Genomic DNA, 24,090 nt, shown 5'->3' with positions numbered 1-24,090 from the left:
CCTGGCTCTGGGATAGAGGGACCAGTGTGCACAGACAGACAGGGTGAGAAAGGACCCCCACAGAGCCAGCACAGCTGGATACCGAGTTGGTGTGGGGATGAGCTGGAAAGGCTGATGGGGACAGACAGCAAAGAAGCCTATTCTCTGTCTGAGGACCTGGAGCTGCTTCCTGATTGTGAAGAGGGGTCTGTGAAGGGCTGGAGCAGGAGAGTGAGCTGTGTAGACAGCAGTGTGGGAATCTGATCAGGACAGAACTGAAGACGTGATAATGCAGGAGGTGGAGGTCTGGGATGTGGAGCTGAACCAGGACCAGATCCATGGCTGGACACAGGTGAGACAGCATTGGTTCACCTAAGGCCCCTCACCTTCTGTGGGTGACAGAACTCATTTAGTGTTCACAGCATACTGTAAATCTCATGAACCTTAATGATCTTCCTTCATGACTGAAGGAATCTGCTAGTCATAAGTAAAAGTATTATTCATTCATTTTTAATACAAAACCCTTCACATGACTAAGCTTCCACGTGACCACCATATCTCACAGCATATTGTTCCATCCAACTCTCTAACTTGAAAACACCCTCCAGTTGCTGCTGAGTGATTTCCTAATTTGCTTTCATGCTCTCTGCTTTTGCTTTAAGTCTCCCTAGAGAATGTGGTTCTGATTAGCAAACAATAGTCTTAAGCCTGCTTCTATCAAATATATATCCAAAGTGGTGCACCCAAAATATTTGAAAGGATTTTATAAATATCTCCTGTGTTCGAAAAAGAACTCAGGAGAACTTCTGTGATCAGCACACTATATCTGACACCAATTGCCTTCCCCTGTGACACAGATGCAACATCCAGCAGAATCTGTTCCTGCCCTGATGGAGAACTTGTGCATATGCTCACAAGATGGGGTGACACACATTTATGAGCTCAGGTTGGGGTGCTGGGAACAAGGAGGCTGAGATACTCATGATGCCAGGAGGGTGAGGGTGGGGAATCCCTGCACAGGACAAGCTCCTGTCACTGAAGTCACGACAAGACACAAGGAACTTCTCTGAGGGAAAATTCATCAAGTTATTAACAGGAGAGGGTGGGAAAGGGAGGTCAGAGCAGAGAGCTGGAGGCCAAGCCATGTGTCATCTGCCCTGTTCTCTCATTCTCAAAGATTCTGTGCTACTATGCAGGTTTGTATGTGTGTTACAATATACCTAACATGAAATTTACCATTTTAACAATTTTAAGCATACAGGCCAGTGGCATTAAGTACATTCACATAGTTGTGCAGCCATCACCATCATCCATCTCCATGACTCTTTCATCACCTTAACACTGAGCACATGTAAAATTTGGGCAAGTTCCACCAAAGACTAACGATCCCTGCTTAGAGGACATGGAATCCCACCTCCTCATGTCCAGAGCTCAGAGCTCCTCACATGTCTCGCTCTCACACACTGGACTCTGCTGAAGTCTCTACTTTGCTATTCAGGACCTATAAATCAATCATGTCCCCTCAGATTCACTTGACACTTTTAACCATCAGTACCGTCGAATTCACTGACAGGAACTTTTAAAAGGTAATCATTACCCTTAGTTATACTGGACCTAATCTAATCTGACTGGTGTGCTTAGATGAAGAGGAGACTAAGGCACAAGGACAGAGACACAGGCATGTAAATCAGTGAGGTTAGAACACACCCCCTCACCATGCACAAAAATAAATTCAAAATGGCTTAAAGACTTAATCATAAGATGTGACACCATAAAACTCTAGAAGAGATTAGAGGCAATACATTCTCTGCATTAATTATACCAATGTTTCCTTAGGTCAGTCTCCTAAGGCAATAGAAATATAAGTAAAAATATACAAACAGGGGCTTGTCTGGTGGCACACTGGTAAAGAACCCGTGTGCCAATGCAGGAGACATGGGTTTGATCTCTGGTCCTAGAGGATCCCACATGCCATGGAGCAACTAAATCCATGCACCACAACTACTGGGCCTGTGCTCTGGGGCCCAGGAGCCTCAACTACTGAGCCCACACACCCTAGAGCCAGTGCTCTGCTCAAGAGGAGCCACTGAAATGAGAAACCCACACACTGCAACTAGAGAGAAGTCCCTGCTCATCACAGCTAGAGAGAAAGCCCCACAGCAACAAAGAGCCAGCACAGACATAAATAAATATTTTTTAATTAAAAAAATAAACAAACAGGACATAATCAAACTTACAAGCTTTTGCATAGTAAAGGAAACCATAAACACAGTGAAGAGACAAACTACAGAATGGGAGAAAATACTACAAATGATGTGACCAACAAGGGCTTAATTTTCAAATACACAAACAGCTCAACAACAACTACAAAAAATCCAATCAAAAAATGGGCAGAAGAACTAAATAGATGTTTCAACCAAGGGCACATACATGTGGCCAATTCAGTTCAGTTCAGTCACTCAGTCATGTCCAATTCTTTGTGACCCCATGAACTGCAGCATGCCAGGCCTCCCAGTCCATCACCAACTCCTGGAGTCCACCCAAACCCATGTCCATAGAGTCGGTGATGCCATCCAACCATCTCATCCTCTGTTGTCCCCTTCTCCTCCTGCCCTCAATCTTTCCCAGCATCAGAGTCTTTTCCAATGAGTCAGCTCTTCGCATCAGGTGGCCAAAGTATTGGAGTTTCAGCTTCAACATCAGTCCTTCCAATGAACACCCAGGACTGATCTCCTTTAGGATGGACTGACTGGATCTCCTTGCAGTCCAAGGGACTCTCAAGAGTCTTCTCCAATACCACAGTTCAAAAGCATCAATTCTTTGGTGCTCAGCTCTCTTTATAGTCCAACTCATATCCACACATGACCACTGGAGAAACCATAGCCTTGACTAGACGGACCTTTGTTGACAAAGTAATGTCTCTGCTTTTTAATATGCTGTCTAGGTTGGTTATAACTTTCCTTCCAAGGAGTAAGCATCTTTTAATTTCACTGCTGAAGTCACCATCTGCAGTGATTTTGGAGCCCAGAAAAATAAAGTCAGCCACTGTTTCTACTGTTTCCCCATCTATTTGCATGAAGTGATGGGACCAGATGCCATGATCTTAGCTTTCTGAATGTTAAGCTTTAAGCCAACTTTTTCACTCTCCTCTTTCACTTTCATCAAGATGGCCAATAGTCACATGGAAAGAAGCTCACCATTTTGAATTAGAGAAATGCAAATCAAAACTACAATGAGGTATATCACCTCACACCAGTCAGAATGGTCTTTATTAAAATAACAGTTGCTGGGGGGGAATGGAGTAAAGGGAATCCTCCTACACTGCTGGGGAATGTCAGCTGTTGCAGGCATTATGGAAAAGATTATGGAGGTTCCTCAGAAAACTAAAAACAGAATTACCTTATAATCCAGTAATCCCACTCCTGAGCATATATCTGGAGGAAACTATAAATCAAAAAGACACATGCATCCCTATGTTCATAGCAAAACTATTCACAATAGCCGAAACATGGAAATAACCTAATGTCCATAGAAAAATGAATGGATAAAGAAGATATGATACATATAGACAATGCAATACCAGTTAGCCATAGAAAAAAAAGAAAGAAAGAATACCATTTGCAAAAATGTGGATGGACATAGACTTTATCATACTAAGTGAAGTAAGCCAGAAAGAGAAAGACAAATATCATATATCACTTACATGTGGAATGTAAAATATGGCAAAAATGAACCTATCTACAAAACAGAAACAGACTCACAGACTAGTGAACAGACTTGGAGTTGTATGGATGGAGGGGGTTTGGGGGAGAGATGGACTGGGAATTTGGGGTTATCAGATGCAAACTATTATGTATATAATGGACAGACAACAAGGTCCTATGGTATAGTAAAGAGAACTATATTCAATATCCTGAGATAAACCATAATGAAAGAATATTAAAAAGAATGTATATATGTGTATAACTGAGTCAGTTTGCTGTACAAAGAAATTAACACAATACTGTAAATCAACTTTATTTCAATAAAAACTTATAAAAAAACACAAAAAATGAACAGAGACACAGGGGTGCTCAAGGACAGAGGAAAGATCATGTAAGGACACAGCAACGTGGATGCCACCAGTAGCCAAGGAGAGTGTTCTCAGCAGAAACCAAAGCTGCCCACACCCTGAACTTCCAGCCTCAAGAACTGTGAGAAAATTAATTTCTGTTCTCTAAACACCTCTATCTGTGACACTTTGCTATAGACTGAATGCTTTTGTCCTCAAAATTCATGCATTAAAACCTAATCCCCCGTGTGTTGGTATTAGGAGGCGGAGCCATCAGGAGGTGATCAGGTCATGAGGGTGGAGCCTCCATGAAAGGGATTAGTGTCCTGATAAAAGGAACCACAGGGCTCCCTCACCCTTCTACCATGTGAGGACACAGGAATCAGACCCTCACCAGACGCTAAATCTGTCAGCACCGTGACTTGGACTTTCTCAGCCTCCAGAACTGAGAGAGATAAACTTCCATTATTTTTAAGCCATCCAGGCGCTGGTCTCCTGTGAGAGCAGCCTGAATATATGCAGCCCCAGCAACTAACACAGGACCTGACAGTGAGAATTCCCAAACAGCTTCTCTCTGCTGAGTACCCCACCTCCTCCAGGCGAGGACGTGCCTGCTGTGCTCCTCACAGTCCTGCTTCCTCCTCCCACCACACCTGAGCTTCTACTCTTCCTTCCCCAAAAGAACGGGGTCCTCTTCTCAGCCTCCACACACCTGCCCAGCCTGCAGGCCCCCAGGGCACTGCCCGCCCAGCCCCGGGCACAGGGAGCTTTCCAACTTCAGTGAAAGCCTCCAGCTGCCACTTCCACTTAGTATTTCCCACCCTGTATCGAAACTCTCTAAAGCTTGACTCTGCTGACCTTTTCCCAGGCATCTGTTTTAACAAGCTCCACGTAGAGACAGGTTCCTCAGAGGCAGGAATGAGAGCTGGGCGTCCTAGTCTCCCTTATTCGGTCCAGTGTGGTCCTTCCCCTCTCCTAGCTCACTGTCCTCCTTGTAAACTAAGAGGTTTTCTGTAGGAACATCTGTAAGGGCATCTAACTCAGTGCACACAGCAGGGTGTTAATAAGTGCAGCTGGAAGGCTCATTGGCTTTAACAAGGTGAACAACAGCAAGAGAACTAACTGTGGGGTAGATGTGGAGGATGCTTCAGAAAGAGCGAATTCATGAGGCTTTTAAAGAGGCCAGTATAGACTCCACCAGAGGCCTTGGTCAGCATGTGTTAGGACAGAGAGGCATCAGAGCTGTTATCCTTCAGGAGTTCTGTGGCCAAGAAAGCACCACTGACAACAAATTCTAGAAACAAAGTGAGAGTCAGGACTTCAACTAAGATACCGAGTTTCAAATTCAAGGTAACCCTACATGAGGGTCTAAGTATTAATTCTAGTAAGAATCCATGAAACAGTGTTAAGTAATTGAGTCATACTCAGATGTGAAATAAACCATTTGTAAATTCTAGACTTTATTAAGTATTTCCAAACCAACAGATTAATAAACCAACAGTCTTTCTATGGAAGCCCTATGTTGGTACTGAAAACTTCACTTCTATTGTGTCTTCAACACATAATGGAGGGAAATGATTGGCATTCAGTTATCAGGTTCCCAGGGCCTATTCTCTGATTTAAACATTTTACATCATCCTTCTTATCCCTGGAGTCTGGAAACATCAACTGCAAGTCATGGGGGAATCTGCCATCTATCCCCGACTCCCTAAAGCACAGACCCCAGTCTCCTCCACACACTGGAAGCACCTTCTGTATGTTCCTGTCCTGACCTCATCATGATGCAAAACTTCTCTACGATGGATCTTCTGTGGAGGGAAGAGAGGGGAGGGAGGAACACCAGGGCAGAGCGAGCTAAGACTCCTAAAGCACAAAGGATTTCCTGAGTTGTCCTCTCTGATTTCTCTCTACAGGTGCCTGGAAGGCAGAGATCATAGAAAACAGGCGCAAACTCACTGTTCGAACAAGTGCCTGCTGACCACCGTGTCCACCGCGCTGAGTGGATCGTCCAGGAGGTAGATGTCCGCATCCTGATACACGGCTCTAGAAAACATAGAGAGATGTCAGGAGAAAACACTTCACACTCCCTGGGTCTCAGCCCTGAATCATGACAGCGTCCAACAATTCCATGTTCGTTCCAGGAGCCCAGGGGAAGGAGCAAGACCCTGCTTCAAACAGGCCCACCCGGTGAGCGGGGTCTGTGTGCTCACGTCCACTAGGAGCCATGGAGGAGGAGGGGCAGGACGGCAACTGAAACCCCATTTACCTGGCGAGGCTGACCCGGGCTTTGTCCTGCACTCAGCGGGGTTCCTCCATCTCCTGTCACAGTTAGATGTGAAATAAACCATCCTGCAGAAGCTGCAAATCCTGTATGGAGATAGAAAAGGGAAAAAAGAAAAGATTTAGGATGTATTCTCCTCCTCTCATCCTATTTTTTTTTTTTTTTTTTTTTTAGCCACACCGTGTAGCTTGTGGGATCTTAGTTCTTTGATAAGGGACTGAACCCACATTCTCAGTCAGGAGAGCACAAAGTCCTAACCACCGAACCACCAGGGAATTCCCATCATCCTAATCCTTTAGCATCAGTTCTTCATACAAGTATTTGATGAAGAGCAATGGGAATGTTTCATAGCGACTAAACTATAACCTTGAATAACAACAGCAAAAAAAAGCCTCTTAGGGTTTCTCATTTGTTTTCATTCTGTAGTTTTTCACAGCATTTATGCATTTGACCATTTTAATAGATATTTATTGAGGATTGACTACACACCAGGCATTGTTCTGGGCACAATTAATTCAGCCACTGGAAACAAAGTCCCAGAGTTTCTTTACGTGGTAGGAGATGATGATATGGAAAATTAACCTGAGTGCAAGTACTAAGGATGAGAAGGAAAAGGAAGCCGACTCAGGGGGATGGAGAGTGAAGGGGGGAAGTGAGTCCACACTGGGGTGTGAGGGCTCTGCTCAGAAGGGGTGTGAGCAGATATGGGGGTGGTGCTCAGGCAGACCTGGAGAGGCTGCTCCTCACAGAGGGAGGGGTGGGTGCAGGGGCGGAATGCCCAAGGGGTTCAGGACAAGCAAGGACACAGGAGAGCAAAGTAAGAATGAGGGGGTGAGGGCGGAGACAGAGGAGGAGGAGCCTGGGGTCACTCCAGTAAAAGGTGGAGGTGGGTGATGGATCTGGTCTGAAGTTTTTAAGGAATCACACCTGTGCTTTATGGAAAACAGACAGGGGCAATGAGTGAGGGTGGATACAAATGAGGAGGCTACTGGAATAATCGAGGTGAGAGATGACCACAGTCAGAACCAGAGTGGGAGCAGCAGGAATGGAGTGACAGGGTCACATTCCAGACCTAGTTGGATGGTGGAGTCTGTAAGACCTGCTGTGAGGATAAGCATCGGTCATAAGAGAAGAGGTGGTGTCTGGGACATGAGGAAGGGGAAGGATAGGGTCTCAATTTACTGAGTTGGGGAAGATGTTGGATGCAGGTTTAGGGGATTCTGCTCATGGACAAGCTGAGATGACCTCTCAGTGATGTCATGCTGCAGTTGTACATGCAGGTATGAAGGTCGGTGCTAGAGATACAGGTGTGAGAGCTGGTGGCCCAGGCTGGTGAAGGCACAGTATTTATTTTATCTTAAATTACCAGTTTTGCTGATCTTGGTCTCCCCTTTCCACTTTCAGAGAAGTAATAACACCTGATCTGTGTTTTCACAGTGATACTTAAGGCAAGTCATAAAGCAACAGACAAAAGCTATACAATAAACGTGAGTGCACACACACACACAAAACAAGCTGGGCAAGAAAAACCAAAGGGAAACAGTGTACTCAAGGGACACCAAACAGATCAGCTAAACCAAGTAGATGCTTGCCTGTGGAAGCAGAAAACAAAGAAGGATATAAAGCTTTGATTTGAGGATCAGGGAATCTATCACGAGTTTTATTTGAATATTACTTAAGAAATAAATAGAAAATTCAGTCTATTTTCTCCAGAGTACCTGGTGAAATTAAAAAAAAAAATGACAAGAACATCACCAAAATCACAAGATAACAATTAGGTTTAAGTTACACAGTTATTATATTAGAAATTTTAGACTACCTATAATTATCACTGGACAAACCCTGGCATAGACAAAGCAGCACCCATTTCTTTGTCTCTACTTTAGCAAATTTGGGGAGGAAGCAAGTGGCACACTGGGTCTCCATGATAAACAAGTCCTTTGATCTCCCTAGGTCTCACTTCCCTCTTCTATAGAACATGCTGCAGAAACAAGAGTGACTAAACTTAAGGATGCTGTGAGAATATAAAGAAGTGTATGAACACTCTCCATAAATGAAAAAAAGGACAGGATTTGATAACTTCCTATTGGTGACTGATCACACTCCTAGTAAAGAGAGAAACTGAGACTCAATCCTTGAGCCTTCTGACTCCTGGACTTCAGAGTTATGTCATCAGCCTGAATTGATGGTGCAAATGTGATTACTTCATATCTCCCCACTTTCTTACAGAAAAGTCTTCAGCTCAATGAACTCAGAGGTTTATTGAGTTGCTCAGTTGCTCACTTCAGTTGCTCAGTCATGTCCTACTCTTTGTGACCCCATGGACTGCAGCACACCAGGCTTCCATGTCCATCACCAACTCCTGGAGTTTACTCAAACTCATGTCCATCGAGTCGGTGATGCCATCCAACCATCTCATCCTCTGTTGTTCCCTTCTCCTCTTGCCCTAATCTTTCCCAGCATCAGGGTCTTTTCCAGAGTCAGTTCTTTGCATCAGGTGGCCAAAGTATTGGAGTTCCAGCTTCAGCACCAGTCCTTCCAATGAATATTCAAGACTGATTTCCTTTAGGATGGACTGGTTGTATCTCCTTGCAGTCCAAGGGACTCTCAAGAGTCTTCTCCAACACCTCAGTTCAAAAGCATCAATTCTTTGGCACTCAGCTTTTTTGTAGTCCAACTCTCACATCCATACATGACTGCTGGAAAAACCATAGCTTTTACTAGACAGAACTTTGTCAGCAAAGTAATGTCTCTGCTTTTTAATATGCTGTCTAGGTTGGTCATAGCTTTTCTTCCAAGGAGCAAGCATCTTTTAATTTCATGGCTGCAGTCACCATCTACAGTGATTTTGGAACCCCCTAAAAATAAAGTCTGTCACTGTTTCCATTGTTTCCCCATCTATTTGCCATGAAGTGATGGGACTGGATGCCATAATCTTAGTTTTTGAATGTTGAGTTTTAAGCCAACTTTTTCACTTTTCTCTTTCACTTTCATCAAGAGGCTCATTAGTTCTTCTTCACTTTCTGCCATAAGGGTGGTGTCATCTGCATATCTGAAGTCATTGATATTTCTCCTGGCAATCTTGATTCCAGCTTGTGTTTCATCCAGCCTGGCATTTCTCATGAGGCACTCTGCATATAAGTTAAATAAGCAGGGTGCCAATATACAGCCTTGACATGCTCCTTTCCCTATTTGGAACCAGTCCATTGTTCCATGTCCAGTTCTAGCTGTTGCTTCTTGACCTGCATACAGATTTCTCAAAAGGCAGGTCAGGTGACCTGGTATTCCCATCTCTTTCAGAATTTTCCAGTTTGTTGTGATCCACACAGTGAAAGGCTTTGGTATAGTCCACAAAGCAGAAGTAGATGTTTTTCTGGAACTCTCTTGCTTTTTCTATGATCCAACAGATATTGGCAATTTTATCTCTGGTTCTTCTGCCTTTTTGAAACCCAGCTTAAATATCTGGAAGTTCACAGTTCATGTACTGTTGAAGCCTGGCTTGGAAAATTTTGAGCATTACTTTACTAGCATGTGAGACGAGTACAACTGTGTGGTAGTTTGAACATTCTTTGGCATTGCCTTTCTTTGGGATTTGACTGAAAACTGACCTTTTACTTCAGTTAGATCTAGTTTAATACATTAGGTGTTATTAACATATGTAATATAAAAAAAAAAATGTTGCTTTTTTTAAAACCTATTTGTCCTCCAAAATTAGGCAGAAATGGGCATAGGGAGAAATGTAAGGAGAAATCTTTATTATATGTATATGTATTTAAGTATGGATGAATGAAGAGAAATAGGCTATAATAGTGACAATGACTACCATTAACTGAAAGCATTTCACAGGCATGGCCTGTGGCCTTTACAGTAATCCCACCCCTCCCCCACTTAATAATGAAGAAACTGAGATAAACACCTGGAGCTACTATGGAGGACTGTTTCTCTTCAAAGATTAAGCCTTTTCCATTGCACATGTAGTCTCTGTATATTCAGGCCAAAATAACTCTTAAGACACTACTATTCTGAGACTATCTTATGTCCATCCACTGACACGTGGATTCCACAAGGAGATAAGCAGAGGATTGTAACTCATTAAGTGGTTCCCAGGTGTTGCAAAGACATTGCTGACCCCTTGCTAGTTGCTAATCACAGTCATAGACAACATTTCAAAGCAGCAATAAAACCTCTTGGAAACCCTCTGATTCATGGTCCTTACATTGCTGCAGAAATGTCAGAGGGCCAGGCAGGTAACAGGATGTGTCCAAAGTGATAGTGAGCAAGTGATGAACTGAGGCCAGGACTCCCTCTCAGCTTCTCCTCCACCCTGGGCCTTCCTTCCTGCCAAGGAGGGAATGGGCACAAGGGGCCCCGATGCTATGTCCCAACCACACAGAGAACAGGAGAGCAGTTCATGTTTATAAATGTTCCATCACATACAGAAGAATCACTGTGCAGGCCAGTCCTGCAGGGGCCCTTCCCACCAGAGCCTGCTGCACAGACCTCCGAGGGTGGGTGAAGCCCTGGACACTGTCCATGTTACTGTTCTTGTCACCCCACGCGGCTGCAGGAAAGCATCAGCTCCCTGGGGAAAACGCTGAACAGCAGACACTGTCCCAGCATCTGCTCTTCTCAAGAGATGCTCAAATGTGGGGAAGAAAGACAGGGCTGAGCTTCACCAGAAAGGGAAGGCCGTGAAAGAAACACCCCACCCTGGCCTGAGTCTCTGGAGTCTGATCTGGGCATCAGGAGGTGGACGTGACTAAGCTAAAGAGGAAAGTCTGAGATCTGTTTACTCCACATCCCACTTTCCACTTTCATGCATCATCTGCTTTTTAAAAAGTTCTTTATTTTAAACTTCTTCAAGACAGCACAGCACCATGGGCAAGCATGGAGTCTAGAGTTGTACAGAAACAAATCTGAACTTGAGTACCAAACTTTAAGGACAGCTGTTTCAATTCTCCAAGTTTTAGTTTTACCAAAAAGCAATGAGGAATTTAACATCAAGGACACTCACAAAGAATAACTTACGTACCTTCTTATGTGTGTTCTCACACATGGATGAGAGAGAGAAAAATGATTTGCACGTACACTCTGAAAAAAATGGGAACTATGTTCTCACTGTTTCATACTTGCTTCCCCCTTTTCTTATGTAGTATTTGGAATGTAGTGTTAGTTGCTCAGTTGTGTCTGACTTTTTTGATTCCAGGGACTGTAGCCCACCAGGCTCCTTTGTCCATGGGATTCTCCAGTCAAGAATACTTGAGGGGATTCCATTCCCTTCTCCAGGGATCTTCCTGACCCAGGGATTGAACCTGGGTCTCCTGCATTGCAGGCAGATCCTTTACCATCTGAGCCACCAGTGAAGTCCAAATATTTGCTTTTCTATTGTTTTTTACTTTTTGGTTGTGCCATGTGACATGTAGGATCTTAGTTTCTTGACCAGGGATTGAACTCATGCCCCCTGCGTTGAGAGCACAATTTTAGCCACTGGGCCATCACAATACAAACACCATTTAATATAAATCCAGTTCACTCCTGCTTCCTTGATACTGTAACCAGGAAGGGTTAATTTTGAATTCATACTGGATCTTTTTCTGTGATGTTAACTCTTATCTTGCTGCTTTTGCTATTGTAATAACAATAATCCTGCCCACCTCTGAAGGGTTATAAGGAAGTGAAAGTAACACATCCCTCTGCCTGAGGCTGATGCTTTATGAAATACTTGCAAGAATTAAATGGCCTTATACTTTGTTTCCTCACCTCCTATCTCTGATCCATAAAAGAACCTGGAAAACAGGCCCCAACAAAATGGTTATTTTGAGGTGCTAGCCTGTCATCTTCTCAGGCAGCTAACTCCCGAAATAAAGTCCCTTCCTTGTCTGAATGCACTCATCTCACACACTAGCAAAGTAATGCTCAAAATTCTCCAAGCCAGGCTTCAACAGTACATGAACTGTGAATATCCAGATGTTGAAGCTGGATTTAGAAAAGGCAGAGGATCCAGAGATCAAATTGCCAACATTCATCATCAAAAAAGCAAGAGAGTTCCAGAAAAATATTGACTTCTGCTTTATTGACTATACCAAAGCCTTTCACTGTGTGGATCACAACAAACTGTGGAAAATTCTGAAAGAGATGGGAATACCAGGTCACCTGACCTACCTCTTGAGAAATCTGTATGCAGGTCAAGAAGCAACAGCTAGAACTGGACATGGAACAATGGACTGGTTCCAAATAGGGAAAGGAGCATGTCAAGGCTGTATATTGGCACCCTGCTTATTTAACTTATATGCAGAGTGCCTCATGAGAAATGCCAGGCTGGATGAAACACAAGCTGGAATCAAGATTGCTAGGAGAAATATCAATGACTTCAGATATGCAGATGACACTACCCTTATGGCAGAAAGCGGAGAAGAACTAAAGAGTCTCTTGATTAAAGTGAAAGAGGAGAGTGAAAAAGTTGGTTTAAAACTCAACATTCAAAAACTAAGATAACGGCATCTGGTCCCATCACTTCATTGCATGTAGATGGGGAAAGAGTGGAATCAGTGACAGACTTTATTTTTTTTTTGGACTCCAGAATCCCTGTAGATGGTGCCTGCAGCCATGAAATTAAAAGACACTTGCTCCTTGGAAGGAAAGTTATGACCAACCTAGAGAGCATATTAAAAAGCAGAGACATCGCTGACAACGGTCTGGCTAGTCAAAGCTATGGTTTTTCCAGCAGTCATGTATGGATGTGAGAGTTAGACTATAAAGAAAGCTGAGTGCTGAAGAATTGATGCTTTTGAACTGTGGTGTTGGGGAAGACTCTTGAGAGTCCCTTGGACTGCAAGGAGATCCAACCAGTCCATCCTAAAGGAGATCAGTCCTGGGTGTTCATTGGAAGGACTGATGTTGAAGCTGAAACTCCAATATTTTGGCCACCTGATGCAAAGAACTGACTCATTGGAAAAGACCCTGATGCTGGGAAAGATTTAAGGTGGGAGGAGAAGGGGACGACAGATGAGATGGTTGGATGGCATCACCGACTCGATGGACATGAGTTTGAGTAAACTCTGGGAGTTGGTGATGGATAGGGAGGCCTGGTGTGCTGCAGTCCATGAGGTTGCAAAGAGTCAGTGACTGAACTGAACTGAACTGTCTCCAAACCTTATCTCAGATTTACTAGCCTACTGTGTAGTGAGCAGAGCGAGCTTGGTCTAGGTAACAATTCATTTCCACAGAAGTGCAATCTCCCATCAACAACAATCCAGGAGAAAGAAGCGTTTCCCTGGTGGCTCAGCTGGTAAAGAATCCACCTGGGTTTGATCCCTGGTTGGGAAGATCCCCTGGAGAAGGGAACTGTTACCCACTCCAGTATTTTGGCCTGGACAATTCCAAGGACTGTATAATCCATGGGGTCACAAAGAGTCAGACACAGGACCATTAAACAAGTGATTATGTTCTGTTCATACCATCATAAAATGCTACTCACCTGATACAATCTATGATGTGCAAGCCACTGTTCAAGCAAAATTACTAACACCTCACCAAGTGAGTTTGGAGCCTTCAATACCATACTTTTAAAAGCCCATCCCAGCTTTTTCCTCACAGTATAAAAGAACAGACTGCACTGAATAGGCCTGGGGAGGGGAAGCCCTTCAACACTGTATTATTCACAGATTTTTATAACTCAAGAGAGTAATATAGTATTTATCAGCATTTAGTTTTTTCTTTCTTTTTGCCAAATTATATCCTCTTATCAGGTAAGTTCAGTTTTCACCATTCATTCACCAATTTTTATCTAAATTCCAACACAGGGTTTCATCTTGCCATTTTCTGTAAAATTCAATGCTATTTCTGAAAACAATCTCTCCCCCAGTAAAATAGGAAGAATTAAGAAGAAATGTTAAACCATGCTATTTCCTTTAAATAAGAATAAGTCAAAACCAAGTGAAGAGAGAAACCTAGAAGACTGAAAGGGACAAAGGAGGAGTGCAGGGGGCAGACCTCATGTGGAGTCTGATTCAAACCAATGGTGAAGAAGATTTCTCAGTGAAGTGATTAGCAACAGGTAAATACTGACCAAAAGGTTGATAATATTGAGGAATTTGGGTTATTTTTCAGGTGAAATAATGTGTTTTTGTAAACGCTTTTCTTAGTAAAACATTTTTGTGTTAGTTGCTCAGTCATGTTTAACTCTGCAACTCCATGGACTATAGCCCCCAGGCTCCTCTATTCACAGAATTCTCCAGGCAAGAATACTGGGGTGGGTACATTCTTTCTCCAGGCAATCTTCCCAAGCCAGGAATCAAACCCAGTTCTCCTGCACTGAAAGCAGGTTCTTTATCATATGAGCCACCAGGGAAGCTTTCAGTTCATTTCAGTTCAGTTCAGTCACTCAGTTGTGTCCGACTCTTTATCGGTCAACTAATCTGAGGTCTAGGATCTGCTCTAGAATAATCTGGGGTGGGGGGTGGGGCTGGCAGGGAGCAAGAGTAGAGATTCAGCAAGACTGGCCACCAGCTGAACCTGGCTGAAGCTGGGGATGGATACATGGGGGTTCATTACACTGTGCTCTCTAATTTTAGAAATTTTCAGAACTGTAAACTAAGAAGTTAAAAGTGAATGAAACTTCACAAAATGAAACAATCTGCCCCCCAAAGAAGGGTATTCTGTGAGTGTCATTATGACATCAGGATTGAACAGTAACATATATGCCTACATTATTACCCAGGAGACCAGCATAAATATTAAGCAACACTGAATGATGTTTCAAACTTTGGGGGAAAAAAAAATTTTTCAACAAACCATACTTCTATTTTAAACCAGTTTATCCTTATTTGAAATTATGGAACTACTCAAAAGTCATTACTCACCTCTTCCAAAGCACAAGCCCTTATTACTTCTTCATACCGTTCTTTTTCATATTTCTTCCCAAATAAAATATTACTCCTCACAGTCCCTGGAAACACCCAGGGCTGCTGAGAAACATAGGCAATCCTCCCTTGCACGCTGACCTTCCCCTGGCTCAGGGGCAGCTCCCCCAGCAGAGCGCTCAACAGTGACGACTGAAACAGAGGGCAACACAGGCAAGTGAATAGGGTGCACTCAGGATGGAACACACCCTGCGGCACAGCCGACCCCACCCTGGTGCTTCATAAATAATAGAATCCTTGTTTTGGAACAGGATAAAGCACAGCCCTTGAAGTTTGGACAAAAGCAATTGAAAATAACACTACTGGTCAATGTAAATGAATGATTTATAAAAAATATTAATAAAATACTACAACAATCTCCTCTGCCCAAGAGGAGACCCCAAATGAAGTACCACATTCAGCAAAAACTAAGAATGTTTAACATTCTTAACTAGCAAATCAGCCCAGCAGAATGTGTATTTCACGCACATGATGTTTAATGCAGCTGTTCCTGCATCTGGGTATCCTCCACTTGACAAACACTTGTTCTTAAAAAGCTATGTGTGAAGAATATATACAAAAATTATTACTTAAATGAACTCTAAAGTGAGTCGTATCTAAAGAGCAAAAGTCCATCACAAAGAAAATCATCACCCTCTCCTGTACACATCTCACGTTGAGGTTTCTATATTTTATTGTTTCACAACACAGGAAGCTAAGTGCAAGTGCACATGCCCTTCAGATCTCTTATAACACACAGAAGTGACATATCTGTGTTTATACCATCAGTGTGTTCACCACACTGGACTGAGATAATCTGCCTGCATATCTGTCCTACTCTGGAATCTGGTTGTCTTTGGATGGCAGACTTGTCAGGGTTTTGCTCATGTCTGTATCTTTAGCTCCAGCACATGGCTGCACATTCACTACACGTGCACTGACAGGACAAAGTCAAATCACATGAGGAAATCCTCAGAGCTTCCCAGAAGAGCCTTTACCACCTCCAGACTTCCTGGAGGGGCCTCTGTGACAAAAAGAAGTCCCCATTGTCGCCATCCATCCTGAACAGCTATCACATCAATAATTTCCTTTATTGAGATGTCCAAACTCCCAACAATGGTTCCCAACTGTGCAACATGAAGCACCAAAAAGGGAAACTCTGCGTGTGTTTATCAAGATTTACTTGCCATGAAACCTTCTTGCAAAACTAATAGTCCATGAAACACACTTAGAGAGACGCTATTCTAGACACACTTGATTCAAACTGAGTCACACTCAGCTCTGGGCTCCACTCTGAGGATTTAACAGAGGCTGTGGTATTGCATCAAGCTGAGAAAAGGCATAACAACTTACCTTTCCTGAGCCCACAGGTCCAACCACAGCTAATAGTTCACCGGGTCTGACAGTGAAGGAAAGTCCTTGTAGGGTTGGGGTTCCTGATGCCTACAAATTAAATTTCGTAAAAATGTGCACATTTCAATAAAGTAACATACATTACTTCAGAAAGTACAGAAAATTGATAAGCTAATGTAATTCATACTTTTCTCCTTCCTATTTTAAGATACTATGTTCTAGAGGCCTTTATATCCAATTGTACATATCTCTTTGGGAGTTTGAACGGTTTTAGTTGCCTTTAACAAGGCACATTCTTTTATCAGATTTCCATAAGGACATAGCTCTAGACACCCACAGAATTTAAGTAGTAGAAACAGCAAGGTATCTGCCTTAAATGCAAACTGAATGATACATCTGAGATAATTAAAATAATGTACTTAATAGAACATTCGGGGGGGTGGTGGTGGTGGTTAATCACTTATAAGTTTTCATCATAAACCTTGGCTTTAACTATCTCACTAAACTCCAAAGGTGGCAGCATAAGTTCCTGGCATGCCTTTGATATTTTTCAGTGGCTCTGTCTTGTCTGACTCTTTGAGACCATATGGACTACAGCATGCCAGGCTTCCCTGTCCTTCACTATCTCCCAGAACTTACTCAAACTCATGTCCATTGAGTCAGTAACGCCATTCAACCATCTCATCCTCTGTCATCCCCTCCTCCTCCTGCCTTCAATCTTTCCCAGCATTAGGATCTTTTCTAATGAGTCAGCTCTTCACATCAGGTGGCCAAAGTATTGGCGCTTCAGCAGCAGTACTTCTAATGAATATTCAGGATTGATTTCCTTAAGGATTTACTGGTTTGATCTCCTTACAGTCCAAGGGACTCTCAAGAGTCTTCTCCAACACCACAGTTCAAAATCATCAATCCTTTGGTGTTTAACCTTCTTTCTGGTCCAACTCTAACATCCATCCATGACTACTGGAAAAACCATAACTTTGACTGTACAAAACTTTGTTGGCTAAGTAATGTCTCTGCTTTTTAATATGTTGTCTAGGTTGGTCATAACTTTTCTTTTAAGGAGTGAGCATCTATTAATTTCGTGGGTGCAGTCACCATCTGCAGTGATTTTGGAGCCCAAGAAGATAAAGGCTGTCACTCTTTCCATTTTTTCCCCATCTATTTGCCATGAGGTAATGAGACCAGATGTCATGATCTTCAGTTTGTTTGTTTTTTTTTTTTTTCTCTTGTCTTGGAAGAAATTTTATTTTATTTATTTTTTAATTTTTTCCATTTATTTTTATTAGTAGGAGGCTAATTACTTTACAATATTGTAGTGTTTTTTTTCATACATTGACATGAATCAGCCATGGATTTACATGTATTCCCCATCCCGATCCCCCCTCCCACCTCCCTCTCCACACGATTCCTCTGGGTCTTTCCAGTGCACCAGGCCCGAGCACCTATCTCATAGTTCCAGGCTGGGCTGGTGATCTGTTTCACCCTAGATAATACACATGTTTCGATGTTGTTCTCTCGAAACATCCCACCCTCGCCTTCTCCCGCAGAGTCCAAAATTCTGTTCTGTACATCTGTGTCTCTTTTTCTGTTTTGCATATAGGGTTATCGTTACCATCCTTCTAAATTCCATATCTATGTGTTAGAGCCCTCAGATTGGGAGAAAATAATAGCAAACGAAGCAACAGACAAAGGATTAATCTAAAAAATATACAAGCAACTCCTGAAGCTCAATTCCAGAAAAATAAATGACCCAATCAAAAAATGGGCCAAAGAACTAAACAGACATTTCTCCAAAGAAGACATACAGATGGCTAACAAACACATGAAAAGATGCTCAACATCACTCATTATCAGAGAAATGCAAATCAAAATCACAATGAGGTACCATTACACGCCAGTCAGGATGACTGCTATCCAAAAGTCTACAAGCAATAAATGCTGGAGAGGGTGTGGAGAAAAGGGAACCCTCTTACACTGTTGGTGGGAATGCAAACTAGTACAGCCACTATGGAAAACAGTGTGGAGATTTCTTAAAAAACTGGAATTAGAATTGCCATATGACCCAGCAATCCCACTTCTGGGCATACACACTGAGGAAACCAGATCTGAAAGAGACACATGCACCCCAATGTTCATCGCAGCACTGTTTATAATAGCCAGGACATGGAAGCAACCTAGATGCCCATCAGAAGATGAATGGATAAGGAATCTGTGGTACATATACACCATGGAATATTACTCAGCCATTAAAAAGAATACATTTGAATCAGTTCTAAGGAGATGGATGAAACTGGAGCCCATTATGCAGAGTGAAGTAAGCCAGAAAGATAATGACCAATACAGATCTTCGTTTTTTGAATGTTGAGTTTTCAGCCAACTTTTTCAGTCTCCTCTTTCCCTTTCATCAAGAGGCTCTTTAGTTCCTCTGCTTTCTGCCATAAGGATGGTGTTTTCTGCATATCTGAAGTTATTAATAATTCTCCCTGCAATCTTGATTCTAGCTTGTGGTTCATCCAGCCCAGAATTTTTCATGATGTACCCTGCATAGAAGTTAAATAAGCAGGGTGACAACATACACCCTGACATACTCCTTTCCTAATCTGCAATCAGTTGGTTGTTCCATGTTTGCTTCTAACTGTTGCTTTTTCACCTGCATACAGATGTTGCAGGAGGCAGGTAAGGTAGTCTAGCATTCCCATTTTTTTTAAGAATTTCCCACAGTTTGTTGTGATCCACACAGTCAAAGGCTTTAGTGTTGTTAATGAAGCAGATGTTTTTCTGGAATTCTTTTGCTTTTCTATGATCTAATGGACATTGGTAATTTAATCTCTGGTTCCTCTGACTTTTCTAAACCCAGTTTGAACATCTGTGAGTTCTCCGTTCACACACTGTTGAAGCCTAGCTTGCAGAAGTTTGAACATTACTTCACTTGCATGTGAAATGAGTGCAATTGTGTAGTAGTTTGAACATTCTTTGGCAGTACCCTTCTTTGGGATTGGAATGAAAACTGACCTTTTCCAGTCCTGTGGCTCATGCTGAGTTTCCCATATTTGCTGGCATATTGAATAAAGCACTTTAACAGCATCATCTTTTAGGATTTTAAATAGCTAAGCTGGAATTTTATCAGCTTCACTAGGTTTGTTCCTAGTGATGCTTCCTAAATGCCACTTAACTTCTTATTCCAGGATGTCTGGCTCTGGTGAGTGATCACACCATTGTGGTTACCTGGGTCATTAAGATGTTTTTTGGTATAGTTCTTCTCTGTATAGTTCTTCTGTGTATAGTTCTTCTAAGTCCTCTTCTTAATATCTTCTGCTTCTGTTAGGTCCATACAATTTCTGTCCTTTATTGTGTCCATCTTTGCATGAAATGTTCCCTTGTTATCTCGAATTTTCTTGAAGAAATCTATAGTCTTTCTCATTCTATTGTTTTCCTCTATTTATTTGAATTGTTCACTTATCTCTCCTTGCTATTCTTTGGAACTCTGCATTCAGATGGGTATATATTTCCTTTCCTCCTTTGCCTTTAGCTTGTCTTCTTTTCTCAGCTATTCATAAGGCCTCCTCAGACAACCATTTTGCCTTTTTGCATTTCTTTTTCTTGGGGATGATTTTGATCACTGCCTCCTGAACAATGTTACAAAACTCTGTCCATAGTTCTTCAGGCACTCTATCAGATCTAATCCGTTGAATATATTTCTCACTTCCACTGTATAATTGTAAGGGACTTGATTTAGGTTATATCTGAATTGCCTAATGGTTTTCCCTACTTTCTTCAATTTAAGCCTGAATTTTGCAATAAGGAGTTCATGACTTGAGCCATAGTCAGCTCCCAGTCTTGTTTTTGCTGACTGTAGAGAGCTTCTCCACCTTTGACTGCAAAGAATATAATCAATTGATTTCAGTATTGACCATCTACTGATATCCATGTGTAGATTCTTCTCTTGCATTGTTGGAAGAGGATGTTTGCTATGACCAGTGAGTTCTCTTGTCAAAACTCTGTTAGCCTTTGCCCTGCTTCATTTTGTACTCCTAGGCCAAACTTTCCTGTTACTCCAGGTACCTTTTGACTTCCTACTTTTGCATTCCAGTCCCCTATTGTGAAAAAAAACTTTTTTTTTTTTCTTTTTTACGTTAGTACTAGGTCATATAGGTCATCATAGAACTGTTCAACTTCAGCTTCTTTAGCATTACTGGTTGGGGCACAGACTTGGATTACTGTGATATTGAATGGTTTGCCTTGAAATCAAACAGAGAACACTCTGTTGTTTTTGATATTGCACCCAACTACTGCATTTTGGACTTTTCTGTTGACTATGAGGGCTGTGGGCTTCCGTGGTGGCTCAGATGGTAAAGCGTCTCCCTGCAATGCAGGAGACCTGGGTCTGTTACCCAGATCAGGAAGACCATCTGGAGAAGGAAATGGCAGCCCACTCTAGGACTCCTGCCTGGAAAATTCCATGGATGGAGGAACCTGGTGGGCTACAGTCCACGGGGTTGCAAAGAGTTAGACATGACTGACGACTTCATTTCATTTCACTTTGTAAGGGCTACTCCATTTCTTCTAAGGGATCTTGCTCACAGTAGTAGATATAATGGTCATCTGAATTAAATTCATCCATTCCGGTCCATTTTAGTTCACCGATTCCTAAAATGTTGTTCACTCTTGTCATCTCCTATTTGACCACTTCCAATTTACCTTGGTTCATGACCTAACATTCCAGGTTCCTAAGCAATACTGTTCTTTACAGCATCAGACTTTAATTTCACCACCAGACACATCCACAGAAGGGCATTGTTTCCTCTTTGGCCCAGCCTCTTCTTTCCTTCTCGAGTTACTTCTCCACTGATCTCCAGTAATATATTAGCCACCCACCAACCTGGGAAGTTCATCTTTCAGTGTCATTTCTTTTTTTGCCTTTTCATACTGTTCATTGGGTTCTCAAGGCAAGATTACTGAAGTGGTTTGCCATTCCCTTCTCCAGTGGACCACTCTCTGTCAGAACTCTCCACCATGACCCATCCATCTTGGGTGGCCCTACATGGCACAGCTCATAGTTTCATTGAGTTAAACAAGGCTGTGTTCCACATGATCAGTTTGGTTAATTTTCTGTGAATGTGGTTTTTATTCTGTCTGCCTCTGATGGATGAGGATAAGAGGCTTGTGCAAGCTTCCTGGTGGGAGGGAGTGGCTGTGGGGGAATCTGGGTCTTGCTCTGGTAGGTGGGGCCAAGCTCAGTAAATCATTAATCCAATTTTCTACTGATGGGTGGGGCTGTGTTCCCATAGTTTGGCCTGAAGGGTAATGGCTTTCCTTCAAAAGTACTTATGCCAACATGTCAAGGCTCCCAGGTCTGTTGTTGTCAGTCCTTTGACCCGGCAGCAGGCTACTGTCAACCCATGTCTCCTCTGGAGACTTCCGGACACTCACAGAGAAGTCTGGCTCATTATCCTGTGGAGTCACTTCTCCTTTCTCCTGGGTCCTGGTGTGCACAAGGTTTTGCTGTGTACTCAAAGAGTCTGTTTCTTTGAGGGTTTTCAGTCCTTTTGCCGGATGCCCAGGTTAGGAAATCTAGAAAGGTTGTGGGCCAGGTTGTGGGCCCTAGAACTTTTGCAACACTGCAAGAACTTCTTTGGTATAATTGTTCTCCAGTTTGTGGGTTGTCTGCAAGGCGGCTCTATAGTGGCACTAATGGTGACCTCCCCCAAGAGGACTTATGCCTTTGCTGATTTCTGGGTTGTCTCACCCACCACCATTTTACCATTTTTGATTTTCCCTGCTTTCATCATCTATGTAACTAATTCCCTGTAGGAATTCCCTCTCCTGTGGTTAGGGTTCTGTTTTCCTGACTGGTCCACACTGATACAGGAGGATGTGCACAGAGGACCGGAGAACCATAGTGATGGAAATGTTTCAGTCATGGGTAAAGGGGACAGCAATTCATGTGCAATTTTGAGAGCGGACCCTTTTTGTTTTTTCTGTTTGCCAGAAAGTCATAAATAAACCAAGTGTTGGAAAATCACCAGTATCCCTATCAGCTTCCACACTGTGCAACCCTTAAACTAGGAATCACTGGTGCTCACGATGCCCACCTGCTGTCTCTCCACTGCCTGTGGCTGCCACCCAAGTAGCCAGAACCATCCAGAAGCTCAGGATGGGGGAGCGCCCACCCTACCCCACAGCAAAGATCCAGATCACCCAGTATATAATAAAATGATAATCAAGGCAAAAAATGTACACTGATTTCCCAAAGCCTCTTGTCTTTAATAAATAGTTGTGCATTCATTAGTTAACCCATTCCACACTGCAGCATTTTGTCCCTTCAATCCTGTAAAATCCAACATTAGAAACACATGAACTTTAAATTCAAACATATGTCCTTTTAAATTCAATCATATGTACTTTAAATTATTAGAATAGTACTTTGAAAGCTCTCTTGAAAATGAAATAAAAAGCAACGTGTCAAACTTCTTAGGCTGATTTTACACTTAATCTCCATTAGCTGCAAACCTTATTCCCTATTTTCAGAATTTTTGTAACATAATCTCAGTAAATGATCAAATCACATTTTACACCATGTGTAAAACCACAACATTCTCCAATAAATCTGTCTTCGGTTGTCAATTAGTAGTCATGATCTTGGAATGGAGGACTTGTTACCTTATCCCAAGAAGCAGTGCAGTCTTTCACATCCACTATCGTTTCACCGTCTGATGGCAGCTGACTGTTGAGCTGTGATATCTCATCAAGCAATAGAAAGTTCTACAGAAAAAAGGAAAAGCAGACAGTTTAAGTTGCAAGAACAAAGCAGAAACAAAAATTATTGCTTTCCTGGAATTTGCAATAAAAGACTTTATACAGCCTACATATCATTTTGCCAGCTGTACTTAAAGTAGTTTTGTTTCATATCAGAACATACTAAATAATATACATTCTATAGAACAATATGTATCATATGGAATATACAATCATGTAATATAGTATATATAGTATACATAGTGTTTTATATACATATACATGTATAAATATGTAAATATATTTGTATAGAAAGCACATATAAGAATATTTCACATATAAACATTGTTGTCTAATCACTCAGTTATGTTTGACTCTTTTGAGACCCCCTTGGGATTTTTCAGGCAAGAATACTGGAATGGGTTTCCATTTTCCCCTGCAGGGGATCTTCTTGATTCAGGGCTCAAACCTGCATCACTTGCATTTCCTGCACCTCTTGCATCTCCTGCACTGAAAGGATTCTTTACCATGCACCACTTGGGAAGCCATATAAACATATATGCAAAATAAAGATTTCCTGGCCAAGAGCAAAGTTATAACTTTCTCAACAAGTGAACTAGTTCCTCCTTAAAGGGAAAATATGACTCCAAACTCCAACAGTTAAGAACCTGGACATTTTTTATTGCTTAACTTTTGAGTTACTAACAACAAATAGCTGAGCTGATAGGAAATGATTCCATACATATTTCCTGGATCCCACCATGTGCCAAGCATTATTAAGCACACTG

General features: G+C 42.2%; 1 protein-coding gene across 1 annotated transcript in view; it reads right to left on the bottom strand.

Moving 5' to 3' along the window:
* Positions 1–24,090, bottom strand: part of LOC133049596 (ATP-binding cassette sub-family C member 4-like) — a 154,704-nt gene that overhangs the window by 95,656 nt on the left and 34,958 nt on the right. Inside the window, 7 exon segments of the mRNA XM_061133714.1 lie at positions 5,987–6,073; positions 6,297–6,320; positions 6,322–6,371; positions 6,374–6,397; positions 15,173–15,364; positions 16,565–16,654; positions 23,228–23,329. Of these exon segments, the coding sequence (XP_060989697.1) occupies positions 5,987–6,073; positions 6,297–6,320; positions 6,322–6,371; positions 6,374–6,397; positions 15,173–15,364; positions 16,565–16,654; positions 23,228–23,329 (569 nt within the window).

This window comes from Dama dama, chromosome 30 (genome assembly GCF_033118175.1).
Source record: "Dama dama isolate Ldn47 chromosome 30, ASM3311817v1, whole genome shotgun sequence".
NCBI classification, from domain to species: Eukaryota; Metazoa; Chordata; class Mammalia; order Artiodactyla; family Cervidae; genus Dama; species Dama dama.
The sequence above is the reverse complement of the archived record's forward strand: the minus strand, read 5'-3'. Positions and strand labels throughout refer to the sequence as shown.